The sequence below is a fragment of the Hyaena hyaena genome, unplaced genomic scaffold, assembly GCF_003009895.1.
Source record: "Hyaena hyaena isolate Hyena2069 unplaced genomic scaffold, ASM300989v1 scaffold_1548, whole genome shotgun sequence".
NCBI lineage: Eukaryota > Metazoa > Chordata > Mammalia > Carnivora > Hyaenidae > Hyaena > Hyaena hyaena.
Genome location: NW_024082185.1, coordinates 108,864 through 134,473, shown reverse-complemented (window position 1 = coordinate 134,473; position 25,610 = coordinate 108,864). Strand labels below are relative to the sequence as shown.

Here is a 25,610-nt window from a genome sequence, read left to right as displayed (position 1 = left end):
GGAGCCAGCCACCATTTGTTTCTAAATGCAGCCGTTACTTCTGAACTCCAGCCTTCTAGGTTTTTCCTTTCCTTGAAACTACTAAGCACGTCTGAAGCATTCCCTTCCTTTTTTTTTTTCTTCCCCCTTTCCCTTCCAGGGCTCTTCTCCTCCTCTGATGCTTTCTGATGTTTAGACTTCAGCTTTGCAGACATTTTTTTTTTTTTAAATCTGTCCCTATCCGTTTGAGATTGACATTGTACTATACTTTGCCCTGAAGCACCTAAAGATAGCTCCACTAGAGCTATTCTTATTCTGATTACCAGGTTTTTAGCCAGCAGATCCACTGAGGACATTTTGCTATTTCTCAGGGGAGAGCAATGGGATTTTCTCTATTGGCAGATGTCAGTGGGGTAGGCTACTATTTATTATTACAGGATCAATAGTTGTTCAGTTGCCAGGGCCCAACTCTCTGGTGAGAAATAACTCACCTTGGCTGTGTCACGTTAGCTATGGTGGGCGGATGTAGCAAGTAAAGAGTTAATTACATTTTCATGTACATTATTACTCCTCAATATGCATATGTTCTTGTAACAACTTGAAATGAATGCATCCTACAGGCATTTGGCTGTGTCCTATTTGATACTTGGAAATTAATTATTTAGGCTGGTTTCATTTTTCTTGATGGTGTTACTTCTGCATTTATTTTTATGGAGTAAAAAAAAAGAGCTTCCAATAAAACTCTCTTGACAAAAGAAGAAAAAAATGACCACATTTGAGGGAATATATCAAGTTAAGTGTGAAGGCATGACTACTCTTTTAATGTATTCATACCTATGAATTAAATTACTAAGGGTTTTTGGTACAATAATGTCCTTTAGCACCTTCATTTTTCTGGCATGAAAAAGAATTAATTGACCACCTGTCCACACTAATGTAGAAAGAGTGACATCTTCAATGTTTGAATGCTAATTATTTTATAGGCTTTATGTAGTAGGGGGAAAAAGTCCCAACAATCTAAAGCATAAACTATCATTTCCAATAAGAAACAGGCCAGACCTGATTACAGAGCAACATATTAGACTCATTCATTCCAGGGCTGCATAAACAAGTGTGTCCATAAATTACCATTACTTTTGTTATCTTGGTTTTAGCCACATTCTTGTATGCCTCATTTTGATCTTACATTTGACACTAAACCAGATTGGGCAGGGATCTGATCAGCAATTTATAACCCTTTGTTTGCTCTTGAAAACAATTAAATTCTTCTGTGGTTTGTGATGACAGTTATGGAAGCAGAGTCTTGCTCCCTCCTTGGAGGGTTTTGAGTCAGTGGTGGACTAGATTCTGTTTCCATTAATGTTGGATCTTATTAGTAGCATCAAGAGAAGCTTCTCTCAATGTTATGGAAAAACATCAGCTCCCAGTGGCCAAGTTTGTTCCGTGGGTCAGGTTCTGTGGTAAGCCCTTTACGTGTATTAACCCATTTATTTTTATGAAAAACAAGTGAATTCGGTATTGGCACCCCCACTTTAAATTAGCAAACTGAGGCTTGGAGAGTGTACATTATTTGCTCAAGATTCCCGAGCTGTAACTGCGGATACTTGGAATTAAATCCTGTTTTCTCTGATCCCAAATAAACTCCATGTTTTCAACCACTTTATTAAGGCGCTCCTTTAAATGACTACTTTCTTTTCTCTTTGATGCAATAATGTTCCAAAGATTGGGTTCAGCCATATGACTTGAGATAATAAGCAATAGTTTTTGCATGCTGTGTATTCATGTTTTCCTTTTTTTCCCTTGTCCCTTTTAATTTAGTGTCATTACTCTATGAAGAAAGCAGCCTCCTTTCTTGGGATTGGTACAGAAAATGTTTGCTTTGTGGAAACAGATGGAAGGTAATGGGGACAGGATCCGGAAGCCTGGTGGGCGGAGGGGGAATTCATACTTTTTAAAAAGCAGTTCCAATGTCTGTTCACTACTAAACATAACTGAGCGTCTCAAATCTGTGTCTCTTAGAGGTAAAATGATACCTGAGGAACTGGAGAAGCAAATCTGGCAAGCCAGGCAAGAGGTGAGAGGGGAGAAGAAGAGGGAAAGAAAACTCAGGCACATATCTGGGTACGAGGGAGGGAATGCCGCAGCCAGATCTGTTTCTGTATGTGGGAGAGAGGAGAGCTGTTTAGGATTAACCTAGGGAGACTCATTTACAGATGTTCTATTTCCAGGTGCATGTTCTGTGCAGTTTCTCAGATGTTCTCATTCCCAGGTGGCTGGAGCCTATTAAAACACTGACGTCACCATATTTCGGATTCTTGCCTCAAATTAGCCTTCAAAGAAGAGCCTGGCCTCTCTAGCAGGGCCCCTGCGTCCAGTCTTCCACCTAACTGCCGACTGAGAAGTCTGTAGGCAGGACTAGTCATCTCTGGGTCGCATCAAAATGATTTCGATCTCTTGAGCAATCTCTCCTCCCAGATTGCTTCCACCCGAAGCCCGTGGCAGACCCATCACCTTATATGGGGTCGGGGCCTAGTATTTCAGCTCTGGCAGAAGGTCCTCTCTTCCTCAGCTGCCGGAGAGTATTAAAGCTGACGTATTCGTTGCCGGCGAAGGCGAGGCGAGGCCCTCTGCCTCCCCGCCATATTCCAGCCACTCTGGCCCTGGCACCTGCTTCTTAGGTGCGTGGTTGTGTTGGTGGCAGCCATCTTGCTTCTTGGACCCGAAGCTTGTCGGGTCGGGTACACCTCCCTCATTGCTTCCCTCTGGTCCCACCACTGCTCTCGCTGCTCGTGGAGTATCAGACCGTGCACCCGTGTTCAGGTTGGCGACTGCTGTAGCTGCTGCAAACAGGAAAGCGCAGCCTTGATTGAGCTGGGATAGAAGTGTCTCCTCATAGAGGTTCACACTCTAACAAATATAGGCTCTTTTGTTCATATTTTTGGTTGTAATCCCTTTCTGTTATTTTACTCTTAATAGTTTTGATTTTTCCTAAAAATCACCTTATGACCAGAGCAAGCTTGTCCACTGCATTTGGGTCGAAAAATTCTGTACTTAAAAAGTCTGCCTTTACTACAGGTGTACTGGCTTCAGTTGTGTGTCCTTAGATCTATATATATATATTTTTAACATGTTGATGACAAGTGGACTTGATAACTGTCTGGTGAGACAGATTATCAGATTTCATTCGCTCTCAGGTAAAATTCTATAGGACAGCCTGTGAGTGCTGCTGTGAACCATAGATACTGAGTTCTAATTTCATCTTTTGTCCCCCTAGGTGTGTTTTTCTACATACGTTCCTATCAAAGAGAACTTTGTTTATGTCATTAATGCTTATTGGGGAGGGGTAGAATATTGATTGTGTTTTCTGTATGGTTCACAGAATTTCTTCCTTCCTCCTTCCCCACTCCTTTTCACTCTTTCTTTCTTGAATTTTAAACTTTTCATTATAGAAAATTTCCAATGTATAAAAATGAATATAATGAGCCTCTCTGTACCCATCATGGAACTTCGACAATTGTTAGCTTCTGCTCTGTTCTGTTTCTGCTCTGTTCTGTCTACACCCCACCCCCTTCCACTACCACTAGATTAGTTTGAAGCCAATCTCACGCAGCATATCATTTGCTCTATAAATAGTTCAGTACATCTGTAAAAGCTATGTACTCTCTCTTTATTAAGAAAGAACACACACACACCATTACAAGAAATAATTTCTTAATACCATCAAATTTTCATTCTATATTAAAATTTCTCCTATTGCATTTTTTAAATAGTTGGCATGTTTGAATAAGGATTCAAAGTCCATATGTTGCATTTGGTTGATTCATCACACAAATCTTGTCTAATCTGTAGCTTCCCCCTCTTCCTTTTTTTCTCTCCCTGCAACTGATCTGGTGAAGAAACCAAGTTTTTTTATTCTGCAGAGTTTTCTACATTGTGGTTTTTGTCAATCACATCAAGAATTTGAGAATCTAAGTGTTCCCTTCCCTATATAATCCATCTGTTCTCTATCTTTCCTGTAATTTGGCAGTGAGATCTTGAGACTCCGTGAGACTTGGATTGGAATTTTTGCCAGGAAGGCTTCACAGGTGGCGTTTTGTCCTTCAGTCGGGACACATCTCCTGTCTCTTTTTGTGCTAACATTGATCGGTGGGTTCTGGTATTACTGGTCCATTTGTTACCGACCTCTGCTTCAGCCTCTCACCCCCTGAATCTTGCTGCCATTGATGATCATTGTCCAGACTTGTTATTTCCTTAGGTGATGTTCTAATTCATTCCCTCATTCCTCCTTCATGTAATGGCAGGCTTACTCCCATAACGGAAAACCTTCCCTCGTTCCTGTTTGGTTTCCCTGGTTATTTGCACAACCAGGACAGGATAAATGTTTTATTCTTTCTTTTTATTTGCCAGTTTTCATATTAGTGAGTTAGTTGCCTAGCATCCCCTAAAGATAGCCAAAGCGACTTTTCTTCTTTAGTATCATGAAAGAGGCATGCACTAGCATAGTTGATGGGTTTTATTCTGCTTCAGTCATTATGACTCTCATTGTTCACATTTTTGTTTGTTTTGACAATGAAAGTACATGAAATTGACATATCCTGAAGTTGAGAACTTGAAAAGAGAAGTTTTGAAAAAGTGAAAATTGGTGTAGGCACATTTAAAAGTAGGGCGATGGGATGAGAGTGGGTATGTCTCTTCAGTTTTCTTTCAAGTTAGTTAAAACTTGGATTCACTGAGGACAAAGCTTGAGATAATGCCTGGTGATTAGTTTATTTTTCCCCAGTAGCTTCAGACCTCGCTCTTTTGTTTCAAGCTTTTAACTCGTACTGTTACAGATGTGGGGCTGGCACATCAATTTTTTTTCTGCTGGGATTCAGTTCCCTGGCCCACCACAATCCATTAAAAATCTGTTGAGCAGTGACCTTTACTTGACACCATTATGAAAACTGCAGAAGCATCAGAGGCTCTAAAGTTCTTATGAAAAGATCAAACTCGTATAACCATTGAATATTTGAAAGTACCTTTGTGTACAAGTGTTTTAAATGACAAACTTTCATAGGGAATATAGCTCGTCAGCAGCACACAATCAATACTGTTTCCACTGAATTTTCTCACTAATTGCATGAAATATGAGAAAGGAAAAAAAATGGGAAGGTTAAATCCAGATTGCAAAAGTTTAATTTCTGGGCTTGATATTTATAGCTAGATTGTTAAAAAGGTGAGGAAAACTCATTAATAGGCTATAATAGCTTCCAAAGGTATTTTTTCACAACTGCTCAGGGTGTCATATGGTTTATAAGGAACAGTCCAAACATTAAAGACACCTTAAATGCTCTTAGGAAATTGCTTTTTCTCTTACTTTTAATGACTGATGCAAATCTGGTCTCATTTTACTTAGGTCACTGACATGATAAAGACATGATAAAGATAATCTGTTGGTAGTAGGGCACAGGGAAGAATTCCTAAAACCTATAGTTTCCCAGGGGCTCTCTCACCTACTGGCCCTGCTCTATCAGGTTTGGATGGACTGGATTCCATGTGTCACCACCATCTCCCCAGATGGCAGATGGAGTCATCATGTCCATCACTTTACGTCCTGTGTATCTCAATTTAAAGATGTGGGGGCGCCTAGGTGGCTTAGTCGGTTAAGCGTCCGACCTTCACTTAGGTCATGATCTCGTGGTTTGTGGGTTCGAGCCCCGCGTCGGGCTCTGTGCTGACTGCAGCTCAGAGCCTGGAGCCTGCTTCAGTCTGTGTCTCCCTCTCTCTCTGACCCTCCCCTGCTCACGCTGTCTCTCTCTCTCTCTCTCCTAGAAATAAATAAAAATATTAAAAAAAAAAAGATGTGGACTAATTGTCTTTGCTCTGCTCCGCTTTCCATTGAGAAGTAACTTCTTTCCATCAAAGGTCAGCTAAATGGGAATGAGTCTGGTTCAACTGTAACACCACCTGACATTAAATGGGACATAAAAATATATTGCAGGGACAGCTGAGCTTCAAGGTAAAACTGAGAGAAAAATATGACTCCATCCTAAACAGAGGCAAAATGACTTTCATAGGCAGTGAACGTCCTTGTCACTTATTCCTCAAGAGCTCTAGAATCTTAGGATTCTCATTGCTACCCCTACTTGTGTCTGCAAATTTTCCCTCTAAGTCACTTCCACAGTGAGAAAGCCTCATTGCTGACATGCTAGGATGAATCTACAAGGTAAACAATCTCATGTACTTCACTCTCTCTGGCTGCTCTGAAGTTCCTTATGGGACCAGGGCGTCTGGCTTGCTTGGCTGGAATTACCATTCATCTCTGTGTATATTCCCACAGTCTCCCTCCCTGCCTCCACCCCCATTTCTCTCTGGCACTTGTTCACTCTACAAGATTCAGCCATCGCTGTATTAAGAGGCATAATCATGGTAGGAGTGACACAGGTTCTCTTTTCTAGCACCTTCTAATGGATTTCTCTGTGGGGTACCCATTGTGGGAAGTGTATCCCAGTGAGTTTACTTTATCCCCCTGATACCAATTTGTACCTGAGCACACTCTTTGTTTTGTAACTTCACTTACTTCACAAAGAGACAGGCAGACAGTCCCCAGGGTTTGTACCTGGAGCTGCTTGTTTTCCACTCACCCTCTTGGTTATTTTGTGGAGGCTCAACAATGTGGGCACTCAGTCCCCAGTGAGATGCCCCCAAAAGGAGTTAGGAACCACACAGAATGCCAGTCTGGCTTTGGGGTGGAGGTTCCTCCCTTTCTATGTGGGAAATCTAAGAATATAAAATACTACGGAAAGAAAATGAGAGTAAAAATAGTTAGGATGCATATGGAGTTGGGACAAAGGACTCTTGCTTTGTTACATTTCCTTGATCTCTTTGATATGACAAGCAGCCATATTGTGGAGAAGTTGCAAAGCACTCTGAACGAATGGCACCTCCAACGGAACCGAGTAAATCTCTAGATGTATAACCATTCTGTTTACCAGCCTGCTACAGGACAAGTGTAGGGGTGACGGTGACCGTTCTTGTGTGTGGGTCCTCCTCACAGGGAGCAGCTCCATTTCTCGTCTGTGCCACCTCTGGTACAACCGTGTTGGGTGCCTTTGATCCTCTGGATGAAATAGCGGACATCTGTGAGAGGCACGGCCTGTGGCTTCATGTGGATGTAAGTGCATTCGTATGTACACATTGGTTCAGCTTCCTAGTCTATTTGCAGCTGTGCTGGGAAGTCTTTCATTTCTCAGAAACTAGACGTGAGCTCCCCAGCTTCTTTTATTTGTGTATTTCCTTCTTCTTCTTCTTTTTTAATGTTTATTTAGTTTTGAGAGAGAGAGAGAGCGTGAGCAAGGGGAGGAACAGAGAGAGAGAAAGGGAGACACAGAATCTGAAGCAGGCTCCAGGCTCTGAGCTGTCAGCACAGAGCCCGATGTGGGGCTTGAACTCATGAACCACGAGATCATGCCCTGAGCCAAAGTCAGACACTTTACCGACTGAGCCCCCCAGGCACCCCAAGTGTGTTTTTCTAATTAGGGGAAATATATATGTCATTTTCCATAAGGTAATAAAGAAGAAGTTCCCAAGACTTGATGTAAATTTTGGTTTTGTTTTCCAGATTCTATTTTATTTCCTCTTCTCCCATGAACCATTTCCTCTGGCCCCTTCAATCTACTACTGTCATGATGCAGGTGTGGTATGAGGGGCGCTTTGAACTACAGAATCAAGAGACTTTGACTTTGGGTCCTAACTGGCCTCTTCTTCATTGTGACCTTACCCATTTGGGCTTTGGTTTCATTTGTAAAGAGGGAAGTGGCCGATGTGGTCTGTGAGGAGTCTTCTAGCTCTAAAATTACATGATTCCAATCAGCCAGAAAATGCAAAATGCTGCATTACATAATTGCATGCTATAATTACAACAGGTTTTGTCTGGATCCATCGTAGATAATTATTTGAGAGGGACTGGGATAACTTACACTCCTCATAATTTTCTAACTTAAAGAATTGATTTTTTTTCTAATTAATTTTATAAGTCCTAGAGCTGTTCATAATAAATTTTCCCTTAATTAAAGGTAACTCTTCAAATTCTGCTAATCCAGGGTTAAAACTTTGAATCTGGCCAGTTCTGAATGCTGGCTGAGCTTTTTGGTTCTCTTTTTTCTTTTCCTTTTTATAAACCCAGGAGTTAATAAGCTTGATTCAACCTAAAAGAAGTGATGGTTGAACATAGTGATGACCTGATAGGGAACTGCCTTCTAGTAAGTGAATGATTCACATCCTCCTTAGCAGAAAAAGGAAGAACCCTATTCTTGATTTTCTGAATGGAAGGTAACTAGGCATTTGGGGGAGATGCCTACACGTGATTTTATAGTTTGTATGATTTGATGCTTTCAAAGCAAAGTGTCTGTGTTTCAAAGAGGATTTTTCAGCAGCTCAAGGCTTTCATTAAGCAGATGCTAATATTTGGTAAAAGCAGCAGTAACGTAAAGCTCGCTCGCCAGAGTCACAGGCTCTATTAGTATGCCGATGGCAATGCTTCAGGTAGATTATTTGTGACTTTAAATGAGATTGTAGCATTTGTATCTGTTCACATTTCAGCTTTTATCTTATTGATTTTTAGAGACTTAGGAGCATAATAATACATTACGTCCTAAAAGATAATAAGAAGTGAGTACTTTGTGACTGTGGAAATAAGGGGGAAAAATCAAGTATATCAGCAGTTATACTCAAAAATTCCATTCTCATAAAAGAAACATCAAATATGGATTATGTACTTTAGAGAAAGCAGAGCAAGTACAGCAGTTTCTAAATTGGGGGTGAGATTAAAGACTTAAGAGAGGCTCAGAGAGAATTGTGATTTCTAAGTATGAATGAGAAACTCCCTAGGTTTTTCTAAAGAAAAAAAGTTGGATTTTTTTTAAGGAAACCGTCTTATAAGGGAATACTTAAGCCCCACAAAGTATTCGATTCACACCTAGTAGGCATCTAGTAGTATTAGACAAATGAGATAACAGTTTATCTGACCTGTTAACGTAATTAGCTCTCACACTGAGGCAGTGTTCACTCATACTTTAATATTACAGGCTGGGGATGCCCCGGGTGGTCAGTGGGTTCAGCCTCCCACTCTTGGTTTTGGCTCAGGTCATGATCTTGCAGGTTGTGAGTTCAAGTCCTGAATCAGGCTCCACATTGACAATGCAGAGCCTGCTTGGGATTCTCTCTTTTTTCCTCTCTCTCTGCCCCTTCTTCACTTGTGCTGTTTTTCTCTCTCTCAAAATAAATAAATAAACTTAAAAAAAAAGATTGCAGGCTGGATATAATGAAACATTACATTATGTTATTATAATAATCATATTGAATCATCTGTTGATAAAATTTTATAAAGGGGGGGTGCATGGAAAGCTCAGTCTGTTAAGCATCCAACTCTTGATTTCAGCTCAGGTCATGATCTCATGGTTTGTAGGACTGAGCCCCACTTCAGGCTTTGCAATGACAGCACAGAGCCTACTTGGGATTATCTGTCTCCTTTCTCTCTGCCTCTCTCTCTCTCTCTCTCTCAAACTAAATAATAAAGTTTAAAAAAACTTTAAAAATCTCTAAGAAACTTCGTATACCACAGATAGTTTATTAACTTTAAGATACAAATTAGCCAAATTGTAGTAATGACTTTGGCCTGTCTGAAATTTTCTCTAAAATATTTTTAAATCCTATAAAATATTAAAAACTGTTATCCACTTGATTTCTTTTTTAAAAGTGTAATTACTGCCCTTTAGGGTGTCCCATAAAACCACTTTGCCCTGCATCTGTGACATATTTTATTAATTCTAAGATACACTTACTTTGTTTACACTGTAATATCTCTGAAGTTGGTATGTTGATGTCATTGTTTTTTCTTTCTTGGTGGCACACAAAAGGTGGTGACTCTCACCTTTTGCAGTGTCATATATTTGGTTAATTTCAGTGCATTTTTACACAAGTGCTTAAGGAAAACTTTGTTTTCTTTGGACATTTTTGTCTCTGGCGCTAGCCTTCCTTCAGAATGACAAATGTTACTGCAGCCTCTGCCTCAGACTGGAAGAACCGTCTGGTCTGGCTCTTCTCTAAGGCAGAGGCTGGGGCTGCTGCAAGGTTTTTCACTCCCACCAGTGCTTTGTGAGGTGTCTCACCCACCCTTCCTTCTCTGTCCCAGGGGAGGGAGTAAACAGTGTATGTATTTCTCATCAGGGTCTTTAGATGCTGCCGGATCTCAATTCCACCCTGGCCTCCACCCTCCTGCCCGGATTGGTATTGCTAGTAATTTCCTAAGTAATTAATCAAAGAGAAAAACATACAGGAGTGCTGATGCATACACCATGTGTACCCCCATGTTTATAGCAGCCCTTTCAATAGCCAAACTATGGAAAGAGCCCAGACGTCCATCCACTGATGAATGGATAAAGAAGTTGTGGTTTTATATTCAATGGAATACTATTTGGCAATGAGAAAGAATGAAATCTTGCCATTTGCAGCAACGTGGATGGAACTGGAGGGTATTGTGCTGAGTGAAATAAGTCAGGCAGAGAAAGACAGATATCATATGATTTCACTCATATGTGGAACTTGAGAGACTTAACAGAAGACCATGGGGGAGGGAGGTGCACCCTGTCGACCGTGCACCTCTTTATTATTCAGAATGGCATCTCATGATCAACGTTGGCACGTTGTGTCTTGGAGAATGCCAGCATTGCAAAGGATATTGTCCACTTTCCTCTTAAATACAAAGGACAAACTTGGGGCTGCCAGACAGGAGGTGGGGAGGTATGGGTGGGGGTGAAGTAGGTGAAGGGAATTAAGAGGCACAGAGTTTCAGTTATAAAATAAATAAATCACAGAGGTGAAAAGTACAGCATAAGGAATATAGTCAATAATATTGTAATAACGATGTATGGTGACAGATGGTGTCTATGCTTGTCACGGTGAGCACTGAGAAATATATAGAATTGTCGAATAACTGTGTTGTACCCCTGGAACTAATATAACATCGTATAGCAACTATGTTTCCATAATGACACTAAAAAGACCATTCCTTCACTGGATTATTTGTTTTTTGGGTGTTGAGTTTCCTAAGTACTTTAGAGGTTTTGGATACAACCCTTTATCCCATATGTCATTTGCAAATATCTTTTCCCATTCCATCGGTTGCCTTTTACTTTTGTTGATCGTTTCCTTTGCCGTGCAGAAGATTTTTATCTTGATGAGGTCCCAATAGTTCATGTTTGCTTTTAATTCCCTTGCTTTTGGAGATGTGTGCCTGGGGAGAGGGGAAAATGGGTGCTGGGCACCGAGGAGGCCACTTATTGGGATGAGCTATGGGTGTGGTATGTAAGCGATGAACCATGGAATCTACCCCAAAAACCAAGAGCACTCTGTACACACTGTATGGTAGCCAGTTTGACAGTAAATCATATTACAAATAAATAGAACATGCACCTACCAAGAATAAAAATAAAAAATAAAACAAAAAACAAAGGATATTGTCTATTTTAGATTTGACGTTCGATAAGATGTGGACTCTGTCTTTTAAACCACTTTTCATCCACACACAACCCAACAGGTTACTATACCAATTTCCTTATGATGTGTGGATTTAAATCCTAAGGGTCAATGGGAGCCCACTATTGCGATGGGGCTCCTCTTGACTGAGTGAGAGCGAGGGTCAAAATTTTTGGAGTAGCCATGGCTTAACCTGGGCTTCCCACAAGGTATCCAGTAAGGCACATTGACGTCATCACTCAGGGTTTTCTATGACAGCCGCCTGGCAAATGAATGACATGGAATAACGTGGTTATGGTCCTCTAACTATCTCCACAGGCTTCTTGGGGAGGCTCCGCGCTGATGTCGAGGAAACACCGCAGCCTCCTGCATGGCATCCACAGGTAAATAGGGTTTTCTAGGCGCGGTGCCTTGCATTAGGGGAGGGAGTCAGTGTGGATTTTGCACGCTAAAGTGACAGTATGAAAACAAAGAGACCAAGTAATTGTTTGACTTAAAATTAAATGAAACAAACCCCTAAACTCCCTAAATTCTTCAAACGAGGAATCCTCTGGAACACCCAGGTGTGAGTATCACGTGCTACCAATGATTGTCTTGTTGCCGCCAGTAGGAGCTACTTAACGTGTCTCTGTCCCTTGTCCTTTCTGTTTTCCGGGCCAGAGCCAACTCGGTGGCGTGGAACCCCCACAAGATGCTGATGGCTGGGATTCAGTGCTGCGCTCTCCTTGTAAGAGACAAATCCGTGAGTTCTCCTTTTCCTCTTATGGTCTGTGGGCGTGGCGGAAGGTCAGACTGTGTTTTCAGAGGACCCACTTTAGCTTATGTTTTTCTTTTTAAATTTTTTGATGTTTTATTTATTTCTGAGAGAGAGAGAGACAGTGTGAGCAGGGGAAGGTCAGAGAGAGAGGGAGACACAGAATCTGAAGCAGGCTCCAGGCTCTGAGCTGTCAGCACAGAGCCCTACGCGGGGATCGAACCCACAAACCGTGAGATCATGACCTGAGCCGAAGTTAGAGGTTTAACCGACTGAGCCACCCAGGTGTCCCTCTTTAGCTTATGTTTTTGTGCTTTGGTCCAGATACGGTGGAAGGTCTTCAGTTGATGGCAGTGGCCTGAAAAGGAAAAATCAAGAGGGGGCTCAGATTGAAAGAAAAAAAAATCTAGTATTTCTGCTCAGGTGCTTTTGTGGCTTAGATTTAGGTCTTACAGAATCTCATTAGTTACAGCCACATGGGCTCTCTTGCCTTCATCTGGATTATATTTGAAACTCGGTTTTAAACATGGCCAAGATTTTGTTCTCCTTGATTAAGCCTGGGATTGAAGTTATCTTGAAACTTCTGCTTGCTGAGAGGGTGGAACAGATGTGTGTCATACATTAAATTGGGTGCTTAATACGCTTAGCTGGGGCTTAACAGCACACGGGTATGGGAAGATATTGGTTCCGGGCTGAGCACCAAACACTGATTTATTATCTTCTTCTGGAACATTGAAGGAGGCAGGGGGTGGGGAATTAGTCTGGATCACAGCGGGGCGGTGGGGGGGGAGGGGGCTACCTCCTGGCCACATGTATATACCCTGTGTTTTTCCGTGGGTAAAATAAGGACTCCTGTGGGAAGTGGCCCAGGCTGGGAAGTGCCACTTCATTCTTAGAAGTGCCTCCTCAGGATCTGCGTGCAGCATGTGGGTGATCCTTCTCAGCCATCTGTTTACATTTTTTTTTCCTTAGGGGGACTCCCTTTGCCAATGCTAAAGTCATTTTCTCTTTTTAAGGAATTTTGTTTCAAACAAAAACCATATTTAACGTTAAAACCTCGTCTTGCGCATGCAGATAGTCACAACTCTCTTTCAAAATGAATTGTGACGTGTGTGTGTCTGCCCTCCTTGTGTTTAGAGGTGACCAAACCGAATGCCCTAGTAGGGGCCACGGGCAGGCCACTGAAAATGTGCCCTGATGGCACAGTGATTGTTTTGAATTGAAGCTCCTTGGGAATCGGTCAGTGCAAGGACACTCAGGTCCCCTCTGTCCTTCTGAAAACAGAAGACCAATCTCCCACGTGAAAGGTACCCTCTCTATAGTAAGAACTAACAAGACATCCTTACTACCAGAGACAGGAACTTTAGAGCCGAGAAAGCTTCACAAAGAAACTCTTTTCTTTTTTTTTTTTACCAATCTACTACCTCAGCCCAAACTCCACTTGAATTCTTTACCAATGAAAATTCTCAAACCTGTCTTCTTTATCCTGTCAGTGCCTCACAGATTTATTGTCTCATTGTCTAAAACGCATAAAAACAGCATTGGTCGTTTGTTTGGGTCTTGATCTCGTTCTTTGGGCTCCACGTGCCCATAATAAAACTTTTGTTTTTCTCTCTTTTTAATCTGTCTTTGTGGAAATTTAATTCTTTCTTTAAAATTTGTTTTAATGTTTATTTATACTTGAGAGAGAGAGAGAGAGCAGGAGAACAGAGCGTGAGCAGGGGAGGGGCAGAGAGAGAGGGAGACACAGAATCTGAAGCAGGCTCCAGGCTCTGAGCTGTCAGCACAGAGCCTGACGCAGGGCTTGGACTCCCGAACCGTGATATCATGACCTGAGCTGAAGTCAGACCCTTCACTGACTGAGCCACCCAGGTGCCCCTAAATGGAAATTTAATTCTGAGTCCAGTTAGAAGAACCTAGGACAAAGAAAACTTTCTTCCTCCCCTTCAGTAGCCATCAGAAGCTACGAACCAATTCTGCATCTAGGGATAGAAATATTCTCAGAAGTATGAATGTATTGCCTCTTATTTTATTAGGTTGGCTGCTGTTGACTGTATTCAACACGATTTCTTTCTTTCTTTCTTTTCTTTTTTTTTTTTTTTTGCATTTAACTTCTCAAATTATGACTTCATTTTCTAACTGAAAGGTAGTTTAAGATGACTCTATCATTCGTGAGCCAAGGAACACCCTCAGCTTGCCTGTGGTACATATTTAGGACATGACAGAGTTAGGAAAAAACCCAGGTTTTCCTTTGCTCTAGACAGAAGAACAAAAATATGTCAAAAATCTGTTCTGTGCCTGGCATTCTGCATCTGCCTTCTCCCCAGTCCGCCAATCCGAAAGACATCCTTATCAGCTGGTGTGGTGCTCTCAGGAGTGAAAAAGTTAGACCAAAAATTTGACGACTGCCCTTTTAAATAACTTTCTAGCTTTTATACATTTTTCTTGACGAATGATATTTTAGCCAAGAATTGATTTGTGTTTATGTACTTGATGCAATTCAAAATTTTCCACATCATCTAACTCTATTAAAGGGGTGACGATTTTATTTTATTTATGTAAAGAATTCATTCCTGGGTCTCAATAAAAACAATACCCAGGTCGACTTACATGGTAGGAATTAAAAATTTGGGAGAATTGCATTTGTTGTACAAAGAAATGAACATTATTGCTAGTTGTCTTTTTTTACTGATTTTAAAAAGTTTATTTATTTTTGAGAGAGAGAGAGAGAGAGAGAATAAGCAGGGGATGGGCAGAAAGAGAGGGAGACACAGAATCCTAAGCAGGCTCCACGGTCTGAGCTGTCAGCACAGAGCCCGACGTGGGGCTCGAACCCACGAACTGCGAGATCATGACCTGAGCTGAAGTCAGATGCTTAACCAACTAAGCCACCCAGGCACCCCAAAAGTTGCTTCTTTTAAAAGCAAAAGATTGTTTTTATTTTATTATTTCTTTCTTATTTTTTTTGTGAGTGAGAGCATGAGCTAGGGAGGGGCAGAGAAAGGGAGAGAGACTTTGAAGCAGTTTCTATGCTCCGTGGAGACCCCAACATGGGGCTCGATCCCACAACCCTGGGAACATAACCTGATCCAAAATGGAGTCAGACACTCCACCGACTGAGCCACCCAGGTGCCTCTTAACATAAAGGATTGTTTTTCAATTATCTGGGATGGAGAGGTGAACCATGAGCGATGGAATAGGACAACGTGCTTAAGCACGTTTTGCGTTGGCAGTTTTCTGTCCCTTTGGCACCTATTTTCTGCCTCTGTTCTCTTTCGTATTCATTCTTTCATTATTCAGCCAACACTGACTTCCTGGGTAGGCCAGGTGCTGTGCTAATTTGGGGTTCATAAAACAGGCACATTCCCTGTAGTCAAAGAGTTTATCATCTTACCATGGAGATGATGAACAAAATGTTCATATTTAATTCTTTTATTATTATTTTCATAAGTCCTCCGCAGAATGTGTCCGACACTGTTGATCATATATTCTATAGCCATTCCAACCTCCTTTCCTTCTGCCTCCCGAAAACTATCTCCCCAGTCTCCCTTGCAGTAAGGACCACTATATGATACAGTTATGGTCAGTACGGCCTCGAGGAAGCTCTTGAGAAATGTTTTACCTGCAGCTAGGGGTGATCTACACAAGAAAAAGGCATCCTTTCCCCTTTTCTACCTGGAATGAAGCTGGGTCAGAACATGATGCCTGGAGTTCTGATAGCCACCTTGCAACCATAGGATGATGACCCTAAATCAAAAAGTGAACATGCACAGACTGGCTGAGCTGAAAGGGGGAAAGGCTCAGTCTTGAATAATGATTTTGAAGTGTTGCCCTGATCCTGGAAGTGATAACTTGCAAATATTTTGTGAGATGAGGTCATTTAACGTCCTTATTGCCAAAACCATTTCCATTGGGTGATCTGTCATTTGCAGCCAAATGCACCCCTATCTGATACAGAAAAGAGTGTGGCACTCAGAGAATGCATACCAGGGAGATCTGAGGTGTTTCAGGCAGGAAAAAAAAAAGCACGTACACTTTTGTTTTTCTTTTTAAGAAAGGAAGGAATTTTAAGAAATGAGCCCAAGCATGCTCCACACTGTCAGCACAGAGCCTGACACAGGAATCAATTTCACGAACTGTGAAATCATGACCTAAGGCAAAGTCAAGAGTCATGCTCAACCGGCTGAGGCACCCAGGTGCCCCCAGAACAAAGAAGGAGTTTTAAAACCAGAAAGTAATCTGAAAAGATGTTCATTTAAGATGGTGAATTGGAGGTGGGCAAGAATGAATGCAAGATTAAGAAGCCTGCAGTATCTAAGCAAGAGTTGATGGCAGGGGAGATGAAAAAGTGTGATGAAATTGAAGTTATACATACCTATCCACTAAGTAGCCAGGGCTGAATTGCCATTTATATGAGGGAGATGAGGACCAAGTAAGTGTCATAATTGACTCTGATTAGTGATGCAGCAACTGAGTGAATGTTCATGTGTAGGCGGCTGGAGATTGCCAGAGGATGAGAAGATTTGAGAGTGAAATATCTTGACTTTAGCGTTGGCTACATTAAATTTGGGATTCCTAGGAAGTTTTCGAGTGAAGATGTCACATAGGCAGTGGGCATATAGATCCAGAGCTAGGAAAAGGGGCCTGGGCTGGAAAAGAATATTGGGAATTCCTGACATGCAGATGTTCTCCAAGGTCCTAGGAGTGGAATGGAAAGTCTTGGGAGGAACTTGGAAGTAAGAGAAGATGTAGAATTTGGCCCTGAGGAAGTTCAGAGTCCATGAAAGCTGAGGTTGGAATGGGTGGGGAGATAGGAAAAACATCAGGAAAGAGGGGTGCTAACATAATACTCTTTGAGAGAAGAAGGAATGTTCATGCCTGTCATTCTTTGTGTTGAAGCTTAAATGTAACCTCCTTAAAGAAAAGATCCCAGACTTACCAGGTGGACTGGCATCTCCCCATTATTCTTTCTCAGACCCTGTCCCCTTCCTGTAAGTTCTCATCATGACTGGTAATTATGATTGCTCATACATTAACTTTCCCTGCCTCTAGAGCAGAAGCTGTATGGGGATTGGACTATGTTATTTTTACATGCCACTATACTCCCAGTGCTTAGCAAGAATTCACTAAGCAACGGGGCGCCTGGGTGGCTTAGTTGGTTAAGCGTCCGACTTTCGCTTGGGTCGTGATCTCGCGGTTCGTGGGTTCGAGCCCCGCGTCGGGCTCTGCGCTGACTGCCAGCTCAGAGCCTGGAGCCTGTTTCAGTCTGTGACTCCCTCTCTCTCTGACCCTCCCCTGCTCACGCTGTCTCTCTCCTAGAAATAAAAAAAAAAGAATTCACTAAGCAAGGATGAAATTAAAATCCACTGCTTAAACAAATTAAAAACCCTCAAAAATATTTGCTATCTTGTCAGCAATAAGTAGGAGTTCCCAATTTCTCCCCAACTCCAAATCATTCCTCTTAAGAGCTCTGAGATACCAATGATGAACATGGCAGTTGATGAGTTTTATCGCTAGGTCCTAACACAAGGCTTGAGCATGCCTCCAGCAGTAATTGATGAATAGCGATTTTAATTTGGACTTACTTCGCCAGTTAATGGAAGGGGATAACTCTAGTTAAAAGAAAGCAAATTACTTAGTGAATGTACTTCTGTTAAGGGAAAAACTAATTCCCTAATTTGTACCCTCCGAGCCCTGACATTCACAATGCTGTTTTCCTGAGTGACTGGCTGTTCATTTTTAATGTCCTGTATTAGTAAAGAAAACAGCTTCCGAAAGAAAGCAGGGCTGCTGCTCTTGGAATTGTACTGTCACTAATCACCTTTGCATCATTGGGATAAAAAGAAAATCAGACTTAAAAAAACACCCCTGTGATTATAAATAGGTTGACATCAGATGTAAATGCTGGCACTACATGGATGTTTTGGATCAAAGGCAATTTTGATGCTTTGATCTAAAAGAAAAGGCAATATATTCTAAGAATCAGTTGCATAGATGGAGAAAAATCTCCATATTGGCTTTTTGATTTTTAGTGTTTATTAGAAGGACTTTTTAGTTTAAGGAAGAAAAAACCCTAACAGATATATGAGAATGAGAAACATGCCAATCAGGTGAATTTTTGAATGTAGGATTTTCCTCTCCGTTTCTACCTACCATTATCAACTGATATTAACTCATAGGGATTTCCTGTTTCACCAAACAATTTAAGGGGCACTTTTTTTTTTCTTTTATAGTTTATTGTCAAGTTGGCTGCCATATAACACCCAGTGTTCATCCCAACAAGCGCCTTCCTCCATGTCCATCACCCCCCTCCCCTCTCCTGCACCCCCATCAGCCCTCAGTTTGTTCTCAGCATTCAAGAGTCTCTCATGGTTTGCCTCCCTCCCTCTCCCCAACTATTTTTCCCCTTCCCCTCCCCCATGGTCCTCTGTTAAGTTCCTCCTGTTCCACACATGAGTGAAAACATATGGTATCTGCCCTTCTTTGCCTGACTTATTTTGCTCAGCATAACACCCTCAAGTTTCATCCATGTTGGTACAAATGGACAGATTTCATTGTTTCTCATAGCCATGTGGTATTCCATTGTATAGATAAACCACATCTTCTTGATCCATTCGTCAGTTGATGGACACTTAGGCTCTTTCCATGACTCGGCTATTGTTGAGAGTGATGCTATGAACATTGGGGTACATGTGCCCCTATGCATCAGCACTCCTGTATCCCTTGGGTAAATTCCTAGCAGTGCTATTTCTGGGTCATAGGGGAGCTTTATTGTTAATTTTTCGAGGAACCTCCACACTGTTTTCCAGAAGGGCTGCACCGTTTACATTCCCACCAACAGTGTAGGGGGGCACTTTTTAAAAAATTTAATTGTTTTTTGAAAGACTAGGTTGGTCCTGTGGACTTTTTTATTATGTCTGTTTTTATAGCTTCTGTTTATTTCAGAAGCAATTTGTATATAGACAAATCAGAAAATTCAGATATGGAGAAAAATGAAAAAGAGACAACAGAGATAACTGACGATGTCCATTTATATATTTTCTTTTGCATATATTCATTTAAATGAATATACAAATACATAGGTACATATACCTAATCTGAAAACATTATAACTGGGTACACCCAGCAGTACGCCTGGGTGGCTCAGTTGGTTAAGCATCTGACTTTTGATTTTGGCTCAGGTCATGATCCCCATGAACTCACGATTATGAGATCAAGACCTGCATTGGGCTGCATAGGATTCTCTCTCTCTCCCTCTCTCTCGACCCCTACCCAGTTCATGTGCACACACACTCTCTCAAAAAAATAAAAATTAAAAATTATAACGTATTTTGCTTTTAGCATACTATTTTCATTTAACCAAATGCTTTTTATTTAACCAATATGCATTCTATACATTTTAGACAGCTGCATAGTATTCTCTCAGTCTGTTATATTATAATTAACTTGGCCATCTCATTATTGCTGACCAGTTAGGTTGTTTAAGTATATGTGCTGCTGAAGCAAGCACTCAATTAGATTGTTTCAATGTTTGGATATTAGAGATTGGGCTGCCTCTTTGAGGGCTAAATCTTTGTGTATATCCTATATTCTTTCTTTATAATAAATTCCCCAAAGTAGAAGAGCCATGATGATCTTTCATGTTGCTTTTTTATACTTTCGTCCTAATTTTCCTTCTAAAATATTGCTTACCTTCTCACTAGTAGAGTATGAGTGTAGGTGTGTGTGCGCATGCATGTGTGTTAACTTCTGACATCACAGGGGTTTTTAGCTTTGTCAATTTAGCAGGTAAGCCATGTGTATAACCACACGTATATATTTTCCTACTAATGTTATCTATTATCTATTAGGGCTCTTTGCTAGACAGAGATATTGACATGCAACTGTGGACTATAAGTAGTTTTCAAATGTGAGGCTAGTGAGTTTGCAATTCCTTTCTTCATTCTAGAGGAAGATCAGAATCCTCCTCTATTCTTTAGGAGAATAGTTATACTCTTTATACTCGTTAGGGGAACCAGCGATACTTTTAGGAGAAGGAGTAGCAGGAAGAAGAGGACAGGAGATTATTCAATACACACTCACCGAACGTATATTATGGGCCCGGTTCTGCGATGCAAAGAGAAAACAAGAGAAAGGAGCCCAATGTCCTCTCCCAACACGCACCCTCCCCCAACCCCCCCCCCGCCCCGGAGAAGTCAGAGAGGTTTCACTGGAATATTACACCTGAGAAATATGTTCCCTTTAAGCCCCATTTAGGTTTTTATTCTGAGTGGGAACTGATACTACAGATGATAATTATTATAAGCCATTTTTTAAACAAAATCGTGCAGGAAAAGAAAGAAGGAAGGGAAGGTAGATTTATTAGAGAAACTAGAACACACCATGCTTGCTTTTGGGTGGATTTCTTTGTCAGCCCCTTGTTTTTCTTCATGGAGTTCCTATGGAAGTGGCATGAGATGGCTTGAAAATACTGAACAATCTGATCACCAAAGAAATTCTTATTTTCACGCCAGAGAAAACTCACACTTCCCCTACACACACACATTGTAATCTTCTTTGGAATGACAGCCTCCTAAGTAATGTGGCAGAAAAAGGGGAAGGTAGGTGTTTAAAACTGATTAGAAAAAAGAAGCATTTTGCTTGTAGGAGAGATCAGTTTCCTGTGCTTGATGCTGCCAAAATTATTCTCCATGTCTTAGATGTTCTTACATGATCAGGGAACATTTTTAGAGTTTTCAGCAAGGTTGAGATTGCCTAAAACTGGCAGAACCCGTCAAATTCATGGTTGCTAAATAGCCCTTTCCTTTTTAAATTCTTGGCTTTTTAAAAATTGTGATAAACAGAAGTTGATTTTCTTTTCACGAGGCTTTTGGAACTGTGTGCGTGTGCTTGTATACATGTGTGCATCACATCCAAAATAAAAAAGGCTCATGTGGTGTCCATCAGTCATGACAAACACCTTTATCATGTCTGCTTTCCTTTTTTACAAGGATCTAATGATTAATGTTAAAGTTGCACATATTCAAAATCCATTGTCTTTTTTCGCTGAGGAAACCAGTAATATTGGGCTTTAGGGTTTATGTGTTGGTACTACATTTGTCACTAATTTTAACAGAGGATTTGTGCTTTGAGATCTATGCTCCATGTAGCCTAATATATTAATTCCTTTGTGAACTGTGGCTCCAAGGGATAAGTTATTGCATAATTGTGGTTCTACTACCTGATTTTGACCGATAGTTACCAACTTGTCATAAATGGGCACAGGTCCCAATGCAGCACCTTTTCCATGGTGTTTGCAGTCAGTATATAGCAGACTGAGCTGCTAGAGGGCAGAAGGGATCGTGTTCATTGCTATAGTCCCACTGCTTAGTACAAAGCTTGCCATTCAGTGCTCAGTGAAATGCTTCCTGAAGCGAACTTATTTTGTATCCTTTTCCAATACCATCAAATGGTAGTGTGTTTGAAATCTGTTACCCGCGGTGTGAAGTAGTATGTCCTTTATCATCACCACCTGATCTCTTCCAAGTCTTAAAATGTGTCCCTTCCTGCCCGTATGTTGCAATTTTGACGGGATGTAAAAATTGTTTGTCTTATCCATATGGTTTGATATATCCATTACCTCCTCACATCCCCTTTCATGTTGGCACTTAAAAAAAAAAAAGTCCTTACTCGAAACTGTGCCAACATTTGGCCTTTTATCTACATGCCTCAGAGACCAATAATAAATCAGTGACTCATGCTTTCCTTTTTCAGAAACCATATTGTCTTTCCCCTAGGAAGTTATTTTTGTTTTACTGTCTAATGATGCTGTTCTTTATTGGCGACTGGACAAGTGGAAGAGATACTTGCTTTTCTAAGGCTCCCTGGGTCCTCTCTTGACCCCTTCTAATGAACAAAATGACATTCGCAATCTGCCTGTTTGCAGTGTTGGATCCAGTATCTTGGCCAACAGCTTCCCAATTTCATCCTTGAGTTCCTTCAGACCTTTGGGTGACTGCCACCTGGTCCTACTGATTAAGCTACATTAATTTCGTCAGTTTGACTTAGATGAGTTGGGGTGTTGGCCTCTATTGGATTTAATATCTCCTGCCTGTCTATTTCTGGAGAAGTCTCAGAGTGTGGGAATCTCTCTGATATCCTTCCAGGTAAAGATTTTGTTCTTCATAACAGCCATCGCATTTCAGTAGGGGACCCCAACCTTTGCTTCTCTGCCGATCATCACAGAAGACCTTCAGATTTGCTAAGAAATGATAAAAACTGGGGGCAGGAGGGGGGAGTAATTCTACGCTTGTGTCCTAGCAGTTGAAAATATCCCCGAAAGAGGATTCTATTTACAGATTGCTTTTTTTCTTTTTCCTATCCTACCTTGTAACAAAACTAATCAGGGTCTCATCATATGGGAGGGTTCTATAAGCTAAAATCTAAGAAAAAGGAAACACAGGCACAAAAGGAAATGCGGAATGAAGCTAATGGAAAATTTTTTGCCATAATTAGCATGCTAGACCTGCCTCAGGTGGATAAAATTTGGTTTAACATTTTTAAAGGATTCCAAGCATCTGTCTTTTTTTTTTTTTTTGCCTTTTTTTTTTTTAATGAACTCACTGCAACAAGCTTTCTCTTCTATTTCCACTCCCTGGTATGACATGGGAGGCCCTTTTGACTTCTTGGGGAAAAAATTGTTCCGTTTGTTTTCTTTTGCACAATTCTGATTGTCATATGTTGTTTTCAAGAAAGAGTTCTGAAAGAAACTGAAAGTTCTGAAAACCTACCTGACATTCTGAATTAGTCTTTCCAGCTTTGCTGTTTCAAGGACAGAAAATTTCAGGGAGTTAATGTTCTTCTGGGGTCTTCTTCCCTGGCAATGCCCAACAGAATTATTCTGATTTTGTAGAAACTCAGGGGTGGTAAATGTAGCTTTATTCTACGTTGGTTTTAGTAATTATATTTAAAACCTAATTTGTAGGAAAATTGTTAATGGTATATAATAAAAAAATTAATTGTAGAATTAATTAATTTCCCTGCATAGAAAAAGAGAAATTCTGTAAGTCACCATATCTTTAAATTCAAGGTGTACATAACTCATGTATGCAACCACTTATGCATATACATTCACACAGAAAATATACCTGCCCTTCAGCCATTAGGATATTGATAAAAAATTATAATTTAGGGAGTTTTGTTAATTGGAAAAATTATTCCATATCTTCTCTGGTAGTCCATTCTAAGGGCTTTTTTGGGAGAGTGGAAGATGTTGGTCTTTTTTTCCTTTTTAAAGATTTTTTTAAAAATTTATTTATTTTGAGAGAGAGAGAGAGAAAATGCACATGAGTGGGGGAGTTGCAGAGTGAGAGGAGAGAGAATCATAGTTGGAAGACCAATACAGGGCTTGAACTCAGGAGCATGAGATCAAGACTTGAGCTGACATCAAGAATTAGTTGCTTACCGAATTAGTCAGTCAAAGGAAGACAAATATCATAGGACTTCACTCATGTGAGGACTTTAAGATACGAAACAGATGAGCATAAGGGAAGGGAAGCAAAAATAATATAAAAACAGGAAGGGGGACAAAAACATGAGACTTAAATATGGAGAACAAACAGAGGGTCACTGGAGGGTCTGGGAGAGGGGTTAGGCTAAATGGGCAAGGGGCATTAAGGAATCTACTCCTAAAATCATTGTTGCACTATATGCTAACTAACTTGGATGTAAACCAAAAAAAAATTAATAATTAAAAGAATTGGTTGCTTATGCGACTGAGACACACAGGCACCCCAGTCTTTTTTTCAATTAATTATTATGAAATATAAGAAAAACATAAAAATTTGCATAAAATGTAAATAAACAGCTCAATTTATTGTTATAAAAAAAAGTCAGGTAGTTCTCATACAGAGAAATTCAAAGAACATAACTTGAAAGCCAGAAGTCCCCCATGTGTTCTTTCTGGTTATCAACTTTCTTGCTTTGTTTTTAGTTCTGCTCTGTAGGCTGGACCCTCAAATAATATAGTTTACTTTTATCTTTCCAAAGGAGTCATACAGTATATATGTTTTTTGGCTTGGCTTTGTGTTGTTGCTCAGATTTGCCTTATGGCTGTAAGATTCATCTATGTTTTGACACAATCTGATGATTATTTACATTCACTGTTGTATCGTGTTCCATATGATTATAGCACAATTTGTTTATCTTTTTTCCAGCGATGGACACTTGGCTTATTCCAGTTCGGGCCTTTTACAAAACTTGGCTTTGAACATTATTGTGCACATATCTTCATTGCTTGCTATATCTCCAAGGTTCCATCCAGCCTAATTTTCCTTCTTCTTAAAGACTTTATTTAGGAATTTCTTAGTGGATCCAAAGGTAGCATATTCTGTTAGGCTTTCCTTCTTTGAAAATGGCTTTATTTCATTGTTTTCTGGAGGTAGAATTCTGACAGTAATTTTCTTTTAGTGCTTTAATGACTTTTTTTTCCTTTTTCCTTTTCTGTGTTAGAAAGTTAACTAACTGTCATTTTTTGGATGACAAAATTACTTTTTAGTTTGGCTTCTTTAAGATTTTCAAGTTTTCTTTAATTGTCTGTTGCTTTTCTCTGGTGTTGTAAATATGGATTTTATTTGGTTTATCTTGTTTTGGCTTTATTGGGCTTATTATATCTGTAGACTTATGCATTTCAAAATTTTGAAAACTATCCACTTAATTATTAACTCCCTCCTTTACTCTCTCTTTCTGACAGTCCAATTAAATGTATTTTAGATCTTCTCACTGTTTCTTACTCTATTTTGTATGTTTCATAATTTTGTCTTTCCATGCTTTGCTATGGATAATTTTTTCATTTAAAAAAACTTTTAATGTTTTATTTATTTCTGAGAGAGAGAGAGAGAGAGAGAGAGAGAGAGAGAGAGCAGTGGAGGGTCAGAGAGAGAGAGAGAGATACAGAATCTGAAGCAGGCTCCAGGCTCTGAGCTAGCTGTCAGTACAGAGCCTGACACGGGGCTTGTACCCACGAACATTACGATCATGACCTGAGCTGAAGTCGGACACTTAACCGAATGAGCCACCCAGGTGCCCCTGCTATGGATAATTTTGATAACTTATATTGAAATTCATGAATTCTGTCTTCAGCTTTATCTAATCCAGTTTTATTATTTTAATTGAGCCTTTTTCATATACACAATACCTCTAGGTTCTTGATGACATTTGTAAGATCAGCCCTTATCTCCATGAACATTGTACGCCTAGATTTATAATCTGCCTCTGTAACTCTGATATCTAAATACCCTTGAGTGATATTCTCATTGATTCTTGTATCTGTGATTCTTGGCTCTCTATCTAGAGAGACATCTTATAATGTTTGACAGTTTACTGA

At 40.4% G+C, this 25,610-nt stretch overlaps 1 protein-coding gene across 1 annotated transcript in view; it reads left to right on the top strand.

Annotated features, from left to right (window-relative positions):
- GADL1 (glutamate decarboxylase like 1) overlaps positions 1-25,610 on the top strand; it is a 139,677-nt gene that overhangs the window by 18,687 nt on the left and 95,380 nt on the right. Inside the window, exons 6-10 of the mRNA XM_039224196.1 lie at positions 1,798-1,877; positions 1,999-2,053; positions 7,016-7,132; positions 11,812-11,876; positions 12,154-12,235. Of these exons, the coding sequence (XP_039080127.1) occupies positions 1,798-1,877; positions 1,999-2,053; positions 7,016-7,132; positions 11,812-11,876; positions 12,154-12,235 (399 nt within the window). The remainder of the gene's footprint in view (positions 1-1,797; positions 1,878-1,998; positions 2,054-7,015; positions 7,133-11,811; positions 11,877-12,153; positions 12,236-25,610) is intronic.